Source organism: Myotis nattereri, assembly GCF_964212035.1.
Source record: "Myotis nattereri genome assembly, chromosome: 1".
In the NCBI taxonomy this organism is placed as follows: Eukaryota; Metazoa; Chordata; class Mammalia; order Chiroptera; family Vespertilionidae; genus Myotis; species Myotis nattereri.
This window is the reverse complement of record NC_138075.1, coordinates 215,599,410-215,612,984: the sequence shown is the minus strand read 5'-3', so window position 1 is coordinate 215,612,984 and position 13,575 is coordinate 215,599,410. Positions and strand designations below refer to the sequence as shown.

At 43.4% G+C, this 13,575-nt stretch overlaps 1 protein-coding gene across 6 annotated transcripts in view; it reads left to right on the top strand.

Annotated features, from left to right (window-relative positions):
* The window catches only part of RBPJ (recombination signal binding protein for immunoglobulin kappa J region), a 104,371-nt gene that overhangs the window by 87,790 nt on the left and 3,006 nt on the right, over positions 1 to 13,575 (top strand). For all 6 annotated transcript variants that reach the window (XM_081083066.1, XM_081083063.1, XM_081083064.1 and 3 more), the window contains 3 exons: positions 6,139 to 6,276; positions 6,434 to 6,546; positions 11,137 to 11,277. In XM_081083066.1, the coding sequence (XP_080939192.1) occupies positions 6,139 to 6,276; positions 6,434 to 6,546; positions 11,137 to 11,277 (392 nt within the window). The remainder of the gene's footprint in view (positions 1 to 6,138; positions 6,277 to 6,433; positions 6,547 to 11,136; positions 11,278 to 13,575) is intronic.

The window sequence follows — 13,575 nt, the reverse complement described above, 5'->3', positions numbered from 1 at the left end:
AGCGCCTCTTTGAGGGACACTGTAATATCAGATGGGCCTTGCAAGACCGTCCTGAGAACCTACACAACGTTTTTAACACGGTTCTCTGCCAGAGACTGCTGTCTCATCAGCAGAGTTTTAGATCCTCAAGAGATGAATGCTGTCTGTTTGCATTAAACATTTCAACCCCTATGCCCGTTTTTCTTATTGTAACTTCTTCTTATGAAAACTTTCAAACTTAGTGAAAGGGAGAAAGTAGCATAAGGTGACCATCCACCTGGCCTCAGCAGGTTTTTATCAGTTGTTTCATTATCTCCATCACCACCAGCACTTCCTTCTCCAGTTGCTGGAATATTTAAATGTAAATCTTGAATGTCCTATCCTTTCAGCTACCATTTCTTCAGTAGTGACTAACAGATAACTTTCTTTTTTAACATTCTTACACCTAACAGAGTTGACCGTTCTTTGATGTAAAAGCCAAGCCATGTGCAGATTTATCACATTCTTCAGAAATATGGTTTTACAGTAGTGTTTTTGTTGTTTTTTAACAATTGGCTTAACTAGATCCTAACAAAGATCATGCATTTTAATCTGTAAGTTTCTTCTCTCCCTCTCCAACCGTTTATTTCTTCCTTATCATTTATTTGTTAAGAGACGGGTCATTTTTCCTGTGGAATGTCCACATTCCAGATCTGGCCGATTACATATTTCTCTGTCTCATATTTTCCATAAATTGGTGGTTAGACCTCAAGGCTTTTATTTTAGATTTAGCTGGTCCTATATATGTTCATTCCTGTGGAATCAGAAGTCATATAATATCTGAACATCCCACTTCTTGTCATGTTAAGATTGATTATAGTAAATTGAGCTATTATTAGCCCAGCCTATCCATTACAAAGTTCTGAGAAGTCTTTAATCTGAAGGTTTTAGTAGTAGTCATTGATAATGCTTAAATCAAATAGTTCATCAAGGGCTGAAAAATGGTGACTTTTCTAATACTTTTACTCATCATTTCTGCATTTGCTAGCTGTTTGCTTCAAATGTAGTCAGTAGAAGAAAAGCAGGATAAATGCTTATTTACTAATTTGCAGACCAACAATATTCTTTGAAGGTGATAATGAGGTTTTAGGATTTTTGTTTTGTTTGCTTGCTCTTATTTTGTTTTGTTTTATTTTTATTATGAACTTACAGGTTTTTATATCCTATTGATTCTTTAGTTCACTCAGTAATTATTATTATTTATTTTATGGAATATTTCAAACATACTGGACAGAGTTGCATAATGAAATGAAACCTCCTGTGTTCTAACGTTAACCATGATTTTAACTTCATCTTCATTCTATACCCCACTCTACCCTCATTTTAGTTTGATGCAAATCCAAGACATTGTATCATCTACACTAATAAAAGAGAAAAATGGTAATTGGCGTACGACGATACCTTTTTCATTGGCTAATCAAGGCTATATGCAAATTAACTGCCAACTAAGATTGGCAGTTAACTGCCAACTAAGATTGGCAGTTAACTGCCAACAAGATGGCGGCTAATTTGCATATGTAGGCACAATGCAGGGAGGCGAAAGGGAAAGCAGGAAGAAGCCCCCTGCCACTGACAGTGATCTGAAACCCAGGGGGGAGCTAAGAGCTGGGGGGCAGGGCAAAGGCGGCCCTGGGGCCGCCTTTGCCCTGCCCCCCAGCCATGATCAGAGAATCAAGCGCCTTTGCCGCCCTGGCCAGTGATAGCAGGAAGTAGGGGTGGAGCCAGCGATGGGAGCTGGGCACGGTCGAAGCTGGCAGTCCCGGGAGCTAGGGGTCCCTTGCCTGGGCCTAAAGCGAAGCCCACAATCGCGGCGCCCCCCGCTGCCACTGCAGGTCCCCGCTGCCTGGGCCGGACGCCCAGGCCAGAGGCGTTAGGCCTGGGCAGGGGCGGAGCCTGCAACCGCGGGGAGCTGGGGGTCCCCTGCCCAGGCCTGACACCTCTGCCGGAGGCCTCAGGCCTGGTCAAGGGGCCGATCCGGTGATTGGTGATCAGAGGGTGATGAGGGTCAACTCCTCTGGCCGAGGCATCAGGCCTGGGTGGGGGGCGGAGCCGGGGATTGGGGGGATATGATGGTCCCCTTGCCCAGGCCTGAAGCCTGGGTCAGAGGCGTCAGGCTTGGGCGGGGGGTGGAGCAAGCGATCAGAGGGAGATGGGAGTCCCCTGCCCAGGCATGATTCCTGGGCCAGAGGCCTCAGGCCTGGGCGGGGGCCAGAGCCAGTGATCAGGGGGAGATGGGGGTCCCCTGTCCAAGCCTGACACCTCTGGCGGAGGTGTCAGGCCTGGGCAAGGGGCCGATCAGGCGATCGGAGGGTGATGGGAGTCAACGCCTGAGGGCTCCCAGTATGTGAGAGGGGGCAGGCTGGGCTGAGGGACACTCCCCCCCCCACACACACACACACCCAGTGCACGAATTTCGTGCACCGGGCCCCTGCCGGGGTCCAACCCCAGCAGGTCCAGGGGTCCCCAAAGGTGTGGACGGAGTCGGCGAAGAAGGAGTGACACGGAGACAGCGTTCAGTTGATCAGCAGCCTAGCCAGGATCTCCAGCCAAGTTCTGGTCTGGATCTCCAGCGAAGTTCTGTTTAGGATCTCCAGCCAGGTTCTGTGTCCATGGTCTCTTGCTAGGTTCTCCAGCCAGGTTCTCCAGGTTCTCCAGCCAGGTTCTGTAGCCATGTTCCCTTGCTAGGTTCTCCAGCCAGGTTCTGTCCAGGTTCTCCAGCCAGGTTCAGTCACCAGGTTCTAGTCAGGTTCTCTTGCCAATTTCTGTAGTCAGGTTCAGTCCAGGATCTTTTGCCATGTTCTCTCCAGCGAAGTTCTTCTGTCTGTAGGTTCTGTGTAGGTTCTGTGCCTAGGTTCTGTCTCTCTCTCTGTCCCTTGCTGTCTTATTACATCTGTATTTATACCAGTTGATTCAATCCTATCAATCTCTATTACAAAGGTTAGGGCGTTTCTTATCTCCATTCCAGGGAGTAAAGATTATGTAGCTTAAGCATGATTGTTCATAGTTAAAGTGATTAATTACCCGCCTGGCACTTAGTTGAGGGGTTTTATTCCCTCCCTAACTTCAGGGGAAAATCCCTACCTGGGGAAACAACCTTTCTCAGAGAGGAGACCTTGGCTAAAACACACAGTGCAAAGAAGGTGAGCAAACATATCAAGAAGAGTATGCCATATATGCCAGGTCCCTCGAAACAGCAAGGATGGACCGGCTCCCGGCAGGCCCCTAGTCTATAAATATTTCTATGTGTCTCTGAAAGATGAAGTTTCTTGTTTTTTAATATAATCACCATGACATCACATGAAAATAAACATCCTATCTAATAAAAGAGTAATATGCACATTGCCCATCACTCCAACACAAGATGGCCGCCCCCCATGTGGTCAAATATGGCCTGCAGGGGAGGGCAGTTGGGGGGGACCAGGCCAGCAGGGGTGGGCAGTTGGGGGCAACCAGGCCAGCAGGGGAGGGCAGTTGGGGGCAACCAGGCCTGCAGGGGAGTGCAGTTGGGGGCAATGGGGCTGGCAGGGGAGTGGTTAGGGGGTGATCAAGCTGGCAGGCAGAAGCGATTAGGGGCAATCAGGCAGGCAGGCAGGCGAGCGGTTGGGAGCCAGCAGTCCTGAATTGAGAGAGGAATGTCTGACTGCCCATTTAGGCCCGATCCCACACCGGGCAGTCGGACATCCCTTGAGGGGTCCCAGATTGGAGAGGGTGCAGGCTGGGCTGAGGGACATACTCTCTCTTCCTCCCCTCCCCTCGTGCACGAATTTCATGCACCGGGCCTCTAGTGTAATAAAATAATTATAAAAAGAAATAATTTCATCAAACATCTAGTCAGTGTTGAAATAGTATAAAATGTAATTATTTAGCTCTTTGTTTGAATCAAAATTTAAATAAGGCCCACCAGAAGTTACAATATATATTGTGTTGACACGTCCTTGAGTATTTTTAATCTGTAGATTCCCTCTTCATTTCTCCTCTCTCTCTCTCTCTCTCTCTCTCTCCTTGTAATTTATTTATTTAAGAGACCGAGTCATTTGGCCATGAGAGCTTTCCACAGAGTGGATTTTGCTAATTTCATTTCCTTGATGTAGTTTAATGTATTTTCTGTATATTGGTGGTGGTAAAGAGAAACTGCCTGACACTAGTTAAAGGTGGTAAAGACAGATTTTATTCAGTACTGTTGCAATAGGGAAAAGAGACTTCAATGTACAATTGAGCTCAAATCCTAATACAACAAGGACAAATGGGGATTTATAGGCAAGGAGCAGAGTGAGGGGCTGGGAGGGTCAGTGGATGGAACATTACTAGGAACAGACATCCGGGGTAGAGGGATTTTTGACAAACCAGTCTAACAGAATGCTTGCTAAGGGCAGGCCCAGGATATCAGATGTAAAGCTTGGGGGCTGGGGAGGAACTTGATCAGATAACTAGAGTGGGAGGATGGCTTAGCAAGATTCTTGCAATAACTGGGCCAATGGCAGGGCCCCTGGAAGGGACCCAGGGGAGCCTGTCTAAAGTTTGGTCAAGGAGAGAGTTTTGTCAGTCAGTTGAGAAGCTTGGTCAGATTTAAGTTAGTTGTTCTTTGGTTCTTTTTTGTTGCTGGAGGGCAAGGGTCACTTCCTAGTGGTGAAGTGTTCTTGCATCAGGAGGCATATAATGATATGTATTCAGGCTATTTCTAATTCAAATAACAGGATTTTATTTAACCTCTTCAACTTGGAATTTCTATTAACGAAGTTTCTTGGTGACAGAGAACATTTTACTTTCAGAATATTTTCTTGCTTGCATAGATGTGGCTATTTTTTGTTTTGTTTTGTTTTGTTTTTTAAATTCATGCAGTGCTGTATACTTGAGGGTATTTAGAAGAAATCAGAATCTCTAATCACAATATCTAGAGGCAAGTGTCATCTACTTGGTAACCCTCCTTGACCCTCCCTATGAGTATTTTCCACAGGATTGGATATGAGCACAGGGAGACACATGTGCAGTCACATGAATATATACATTTACCTGATGTAACCATACATACCAAGTATTTTATAGTCTGCTTACCATTCAGCGATATTCTAGGAAGATGAGTTTTTTGTCCCTTTTCTTTTTTTCTTTTAATCCTTATTGTTGAAAGTATTATAAGGGCCCTCTTTTTCCCCCCGTTAATCTCTTCCAGCCTACTCCCATCCTTCCCCCACCCCAGGTCTTCACCACCCCATTGTCTGTGTCCACAGGTTATGCATATATGTATACAAGTTCATTGGTTAATCTCTTCCCACCCACCTTCCCTTGCCTTCCCTCTGAAGTTCAACAGTCTGTTCATGCTTCAATGACTCTGGGTCTATTTTTGAACATCATTGTATTTGGTTTGTTATGAATAGTTTCTTATCAGTGCATTTAGATACATGTTATTTAAATGGTAATAGATATTATAATTTATTTCATCAATTTTCACTGTTGGACATTTATTATTTTAATAATTTTCCTTTATTGAATAGCACTTCTCTAGACATATTGTATAGTTCTCATTTAAAGATGATTTTTATGGGCATATTTTATGTCTTCAGCTTGACATTGTTAATGATAATTACCTTGACTCTTTTGGGGGGGTCGGGAGTATTAACCTGTATTTTTTGGAGGGTTAAAAATTTGTTAAAAGAATGTTAAATTATAATACTAATTTAATATAATGTAAATATCCTATGTAATAAAAAGCTAATATGCAAATTGTCCCTTCGACCGGGAGTTCAACTGGGAGTTCAACCAGGGGGTGGGCCAGCTGGCCAACCGCCCTGCGGCCCCCTCTAGTTAAATCAGTGGTTCTCAACCTTCTGGCCCTTTAAATACAGTTCCTCATGTTGTGACCCAACCATAAAATTATTTTCATTGCTACTTCATAACTGTAATGGTGCTACTGTTATGAATCGTAATGTAAATATCTGATATGCAGGATGGTCTTAGGCCACCCCTGTGAAAGGGTCGTTCAACCGCCAAAGGGGTCACGACCCACAGGTTGAGAACCGCTGAGTTAAATTATAATAAAGAACAACCATAACTTGCCAGGTACCGATCCCTTCTTTCTCTGTCTCACCTCCAGTCACCTAAACCGGAGCTATTTTTTCTCTGCAGTATGCATTGCCTCAGGAACCAAGGTGGCTCTGTTTAATCGACTTCGATCCCAGACCGTTAGTACCAGATACTTGCATGTAGAAGGAGGTAATTTCCATGCCAGTTCTCAGCAGTGGGGAGCATTTTACATTCATCTCTGTGAGTATTAAAATTGCATTTGATGTTTCTGGTGTGAAGCTTTTAAATTCTTTTTGATAACAAGATGTGGGGGTATATTTATTAAGTTTTGTTATCTTCCTAAGCAGATGAATGAATTCTAAAAGATAACAGTTTGATCTCTGTTTCACTCCACCAGTGGATGATGATGAGTCTGAAGGAGAAGAGTTCACAGTTCGGGATGGCTACATCCATTATGGACAAACAGTCAAACTTGTGTGTTCCGTTACTGGCATGGCACTCCCGAGATTGGTATGGCTCCACTTTTGCTTTTATAATATGTGTAGTAAAAATTAAGAAAACAAAAACGCCACAACATTCAAGCTCATGCTTTTTAATTTAAAAAGAGATATCAATAAGCATTTATAATTGACATTTTTACCCCACTTTATGTTTAAAATGTTTTAAGGCAATTAGCCAGTTTTTATGAATACATTCTTAATAACTTCCTGCCGAACTGTTTCTAGTAAGTTTTGGTGGCATTTTTTCCTTTTTGGTTGTGTATCTGAGCATGTTCAATAGAGGGCGCTGTAAAATTACATTGTGATTTCTTAATGCAGATCACACTGTATTCATTTTTTTGTGGTACCTACTGCATCCCAAATAGGACCAAGTTTTCAGAAACATAGATGTTCTTATTTCTTTAGAAATATATATAAGTTAATTTTTACCAATTTACTCTTCCACAAGAAGAAAAATTTATTAAAAAGGAAATGAAATTGGGAGAGAGGCATATAGTGTAGGGATTTTTGTTCACTAGGGAGATCATGAAATAGTAAAAAACTGCTTTTCTTACCAAAATGAAAGCAAAGGCTCTGAGTATACCCTCCCACGTGCTCACCCTCTTTTTCTGAAACAAAAAGCAATATAGCTATAGTAAAGATGGAGACTTTCAAGTAAGTTGGATTCAAAGTCAGGTTGGGGATTGGGATGAATGGAAGAACATTTACTATATATATTTATCTCTGGTGAAATATTTTACTGGCTTACATTTTCTGGTACTATTTCAGCAGTGACTGAGTCTGTAATTAAGTAAATACAATAATTCTTTGTCTATTGTTTATTTTTCTATGTTTTCATGGTTTTACAAGGTGATTTTTATTTGCCCTTAAAATTTCATACGCTAAGATAATGTAGTAATATTAATGTATAAAACATTAACTGAGACATTATAATAAAAAAAGAGTAAAGGTAGGGAGAGAAGGGTGTAAAAAAATGGGAAGATGCAAATGAAAAAACAAACCAAGTCAAGTTCTTTTCTTGAGTTCTTTTCATTATGTATCACTCTATTTCAAGGATATTGTTTATTTGCTTTGGCATTAAAAGCCAACTGATGCATTTCCTTAGACAAATAGTAGTGGACATCCTTGGTTTCTTTATTGGTGAGAGCTAGCTCATTCAACTATGTGTCCAAAGAAATATTGTGGAGAATAAAATTGAACCACGCATGGCCCATGTCCTGAATGAGTTTATGACTAGCTAGTAGAGGAACTGGATACACGAACAGCAGTACTGTAGGTGCATCATGACTCTGAACCTGGTGGGAGACGCATGCGTGAGTGCTTACAGACTTTTACAGGAAGCTTTAGACTAACAGCATTGAAAAAAATCAGTTATTTCTCTAAAATCCTTGTTAAATTTAAATATGGCCATAAGATTTTAGCATTGAATTGAAACATTTTGCTTATGTTTCATTAATCTTTCAGACTTAGAAGCTTTAATTACTAAAAATGTACTATTTAAACTAAAAAATTAGTGGTGGTATAAGTAGAATGACAAATATTCTAATAGACTGCAGAGCTAAAAATGTGCAAGTATGAAGAACTTAAAGATTGGGACTTTTTTGCAATTGTGATTTAAAGGAGAAAAATCTGTGAACACAATCAAGTGGTAAAAATCAACAGTGCTATATAATATTAATAGCACTGTTCTAAGCACTTTCACATATGTTGATTTATTCAATCCTTAGAAAACTTCTGTGAGAAATTACTAGTAAGGATGTTCATTGTGGAGCAAAGCATTACAGTCCTACATGCAGACATGGATTATACAAATAGTCCTGAAACTTCATGTGCCAGGTGAACAAGACAGACTTTCTGTCCTCATGGAGCTTACGCTTTAATTCGGAGATAGAAGAAAATCAGCTAAAGAGATACTTAAAAGATTAATATAAGTGGTATGATAAGTTAAAAGGTTAATATAAACGTTATAAAGGCAGATTTTAAAAGGATAAAGGGATAGGAATTGGGAAAATGTTTTAGAGTAATCAAAAAAGTTATTTTGAAGTGGGGATATTTGAACAGAGGCCAGAATGAAGTTGGGGGAACACAAACAAGTAAGGAGCATTTCAGGAAGACAGAAGAATCTGTGCAAAAAGAACTTAAGGCGGGAATGTGTGGGGACCAGCAAGGAAGCCACTGCAGCTAGAGCTGGAGGAGGGATGGAGGGGCACTTGACAAGAAAGGAGGCTCTGAGGTTGGCCACGGGCAACATCTTGTAAAGTTCTTCTCTATCTAGCCTAAGGGCTTTGTATTCTCCATGTATGATAACAGGCCACTGGAGGGTTTTAAACAGGGAATGGCGGCTGATCTATGCACAGGCGGATGATGCTGGCTGCTCTGGGGAGGGGAGAACATAGGGGGTAACTGTGGAAGCAGAGATGCTGGTGGTTGGGCCTTTGTCATAATTCAGACAAGAGTGGGCAGTGGTATCTTGCACTAGGATTGTAATGCTAGTGCAAGATGATGAGTGGTGACTGATTTATTTGAAAGTACACCAAACAGGATTTGTTAACAGATTGGATGATTGGGTGTGAGAAAACAAGGAGTCAAGGGTGACTTCAAGGTTTTGCATTGAGTAAACGGTGCTGCCATTTATTGAGCTGGGGTTGGGGGAGATTTCGGAGAAAATAAAAAATTCTGTTTTTGATTAAGATTGAGATAGCCTATTAGACATCTTAAGTGAAACTGTTGAGTAGTTATTAAATATACAAGATGAGTGCTGGAGCGAGGGTAGGGCTGGAGATGTAAACCTAGGAGTTGCCAGCCTCTAAGTCAGTGATTCCCAAAGTGGGCGCTACCGCCCCCTGGTGGGCGGTGATGGCCACAGGTGCATTTGTTTTAACTCTTTTTGTATTACCTTTCTATTCTGAGTTCAATAAATAGTTTCATAATTTCAAACTTCAGTGTTTCTAATTTACACCTTTCTTTACTATATTTTACGAAAAAGGTAGAAACATTAATACATATATCTTTCTGTTTAATTGCTATTAAAATTTAAAAAAAATTAATTTCCAGGGGGCGCTGAGTAATATTTTTTCTGGAAAGGGGGTGGTAGGCCAAATTAGTTTGGGAACCACTGCTCTAAATAGTCCAGGAAGTACAGGTATGGCGAGGGGAGGGAAGAGGTTTGAGGACTGCACTGGGAGGCCAATTAGAGCAGTGTCTCTGCAAGGAGAATGTCTGTCAGACGCTTCCGAGAAAGCTGATCAGATGAGGAGAGAGGCTGCGCACAGGACTGATTCACCTGGAAGGCCTTGGTGGCCTCGATAAGAGCAGTTGTAGTGGAGACTTGGAGACAACAGTCTGGAAAGAGTTCATGAGGCTGGATGGTGAGGAAGAAGAGTTTTCTTTTCTGTAAAGAGAAGTGAAATGGGATGGTGAGGGGGAGGGACGAGGACATGTAGTCAAGGAAGTTTTCGTTTGATTTCACATGGAGATAGTTCTAAGTGTTTGTATACTACTACTGGGAGTGACTTTCATAATCATCAAACACTTAGTGGTTGCCTTCCCTGTGACCAGTGGCTCTGAGGGTTGATAGGATTATTTTTCAGCTATCCATCTGTGTTTTGTGGAATATTTGGATTATAATCTCGTGGCATGTAATGGAAAGAGTTCAGACTGGGCAAGCAGCCAGCCCTGGAATCATATTCTGGTCCTTCAGCTACAGTGCAGGTGATTTTGAGGAACGTACCTGACCACCTGAGTCCATTCCTAATCTGCAAAATGATACCTATTACAAGTATTTAAGTGTGTGTGTGTGTGTGTGTGTGTGTATACACACTTAAAATAGGTATCATTTATATATATATTGGATAATGGACTACGCTGACTACTACACCAATGTAGCCTTTAAAGATAGTTTTTTCCTTTCATGTTGGATTATGTCATTTATTTTTACTTTTTAAAAATTTGTCACTGTATTTTATTGGAAAGGTCATCTGAACTTGCTGCTTAAAATATGGACCAGTGGTTCTCAACCTTGGCTGCACATTAGAATCACCTGGGAATCTTTTTAAAATCCTGATTTCTGGGCCTCATCCTCCGGAAATTCTGTTTCTTTGTTACTAATGTTGTGGCCCCACCCCATAACAAAGAAACAGAATTTCCGGAGGATGAGGCCCAGAAATCAGGATTTTAAAAAGATTCCCAGGTGATTCTAATGTGCAGCCAGGGTTGAGAACCATTGATATAGAACAACAGGATTAGCATCAGCTGGGAGTTTGTTAAAAATGCCGAATCTGTGGCCCCCACACAAGATTTATGGGCTCAGAACAAGGACCCTCGGTGACTTGTGTGCACATTGAAGTGTAAAAGCCCTGATCTAGAAAGCAAGGCGCCTGCCCTGGCTTAATGTGCTTCTGGAAGAGGTGACAGGTCACACCTTCTAACATGCTTTCGATCTAAAGGCATTTTCTATACCTGGTCTGTTGTTTATAAATGTTTGTGCATGACAAGTAAGGGATGTATTATTATATAGCTTATTTCTATGGTTATCGAAAGTATACCTACTGAAAACTCTCCATATGTGACAGCCTTTTCTTGTTCAATTGTTGACACACAGATAATCAGAAAAGTTGACAAGCAGACTGCATTACTGGACGCAGATGACCCTGTGTCACAGCTCCACAAATGTGCATTTTACCTTAAGGATACAGAAAGAATGTACTTGTGCCTTTCTCAAGAAAGAATAATCCAGTTTCAGGTAGGTTTCTAAATTACTGGTGAAACCTAAAATGTGTGTTAGGTCAATAGCATACAGAAACAGGAAGCTCTTGCTTAATGTTCATTGTATCCAAATACATGAAGCTGTGTTCAGATGTTTTCTCAAGTCCAAGGGTTCTCAACCCACAGTCTTCCGACATGGTCACCCTGCCTCAGGGAAGAACTCAAAACTCATGAACATGTTCTCCGAGAAACAGTTAACATCTAGCTCTGGGGGACAGAAGGCCTCTTGGATAACCCAAAAGTAGATTTCAGGTGTCCAGTGAATACCCTGAAGTTGTGTGCACACATTGTATATGGAGGGGGAGGGTTCATAGTTTCTCACCAGATTTATTTTGGGGTCTTCCAAGATAGTAATGATGACATGTTTCAAAAGCTATTTTTTAACTACATTTATTCAGAAGGCTTTCCTGAGGACATTCATGACATGGGCATCTTACTTAATAGGAGAGTTATGCTTTCATGGGAAACTAGTTTGTAAACATCTGGAGACCTGTTCCAGAGGTATGGCCACACACAGCTGTTTCCTCAGCCCAGCACTGATGGACTGGTCCAGGTGTTTTAAGGTAGGGGTGGGGGTTATTGATTCACATCTTGGTTGCTTCTTAAGAAAGTACATGGGTTTCTAGCTGTTTTCTAAGCAGGAGAGTATTCTAATCTCTCTTTCTTAGGAATCCCTAAAGAGGTTTTTTTGTTTTGTTTTTTTAATCCTCACCTGGGGGGGTATATTTTCATTGATTTCCAGAGAGAGAGCTATGGAGAGAAAGAGAACATTGATTGGTTGCCTCCCATTCTCGCCCCCACTAGAGATTGAACCCACACCCTTTTGGTGAATGGGATGGCACTCCAACCAACTGAGCCAGCCAAGCAAGTCAGGATACCTAAAGAGTTTTAAACAGCTATTTACATCATAGATACTGACCTTTTATTTAAAAAATTATATAGGTACTGGTATACTCAGAAATGCTTATTCTGAAGGGTATTACCAGTTATTTAATATGTCACTGAAATATTTCATCCTATCTAATAAAAGAGAAACATGGTAATTAGCCATACATCCGCTACCCTTCCCATTGGCTAATCAGGGCAATATGCAAATTAACTGCCAGCCATGATGGCGGCCGGCAGCCAGGCAGCTTGAAGCGAACATGAGGCTTGCTTGCTTCAGTGACGGAGGACTCCAACGTTCCCTGCCTGCCGCTGCCGGCCTCTGAGCTTGCAGTTTGAAACATTGTTACAAATATAGAATCTAAACAAACTCCAGAAACCTGCTTTCAGCCAGCCGGGATCTCAGAGCTGGAGTTGAAACAGTGTTTCGATTATAGAACCCAAACAAACCAGATACCTGCTTTCAGCAGCGAAGGCTTTACAGCTGGAGCCAAGCCTCAAAGCTAAAGCTGGCCCAGAATAAAAAAGAAAATGAAAAAAAGGAGCGGTTGGGAGCTTCAGTCACCCGCCAGCCTGAAAACAGCCCTCAGCCCCTCACCCAGACTGGCCAGGCACCCCAGTGGGGACCCCCACCCTGAAGGGTGTGTGACCAGCTGCAGACAGCCATCATCCCCCCATCCAGGCTGGTCAGGCACCCAAGCTGGACCCCCACCCTGATCCAGGACACCTTGAGGGCAAACCAGCCGGCCCCCGCCCGTGCACCAGGCCTCTATCCTATATAGTAAAAGGGTAAGATGCCTCCCAGCACCGGGATCAGCGGAGCAGCGAGGCCTCCCGGCACCGGGATCAGCGTGACAGGGGGCAGCGCCCAAACCCCTCGATCGCCCTGCAGCTCTGTGTGTGTGTGACAGGGGGCGGGGCCACAACCTCCCTATCCACCCTGCTCTGTTCGTGTCAGGGGAAGGCGCCCCAACCCCCTGATCAGCACTGCTCTGTGCCTGATAGGGGGGAGCTCCTCAACCCCCCAATCGCCCTGCGGCTCTGTGTGTGACAGGGTGCAGCGCCCCAACCCCCTGATCGGCCCTGGCCTGAGTGTGACAGGGTGCAGCGCCCCAACCCCCTGATCCGCCCTGCTCTGTGTGTGACAGGGGGCGGTGCCCCAACTCCCCTATCGGCCCTATGCTGTGCATGACAGGGGGGAGCTCCCCAACCCCCTGATGGGCCCTGCTCTGTGCGTGACAGGGGGGAGCTCCCCAACCCCCTGATGGGCCCTGCTCTGTGCGTGACAGGGGGGAGCTCCCCAACCCCCTGATGGGCCCTGCTCTTTGCATGACAGGGGGCGGTGCCCCAACCTCCCCGTCGACCCTGCCTTGAGTGTGACGGGGTGGTG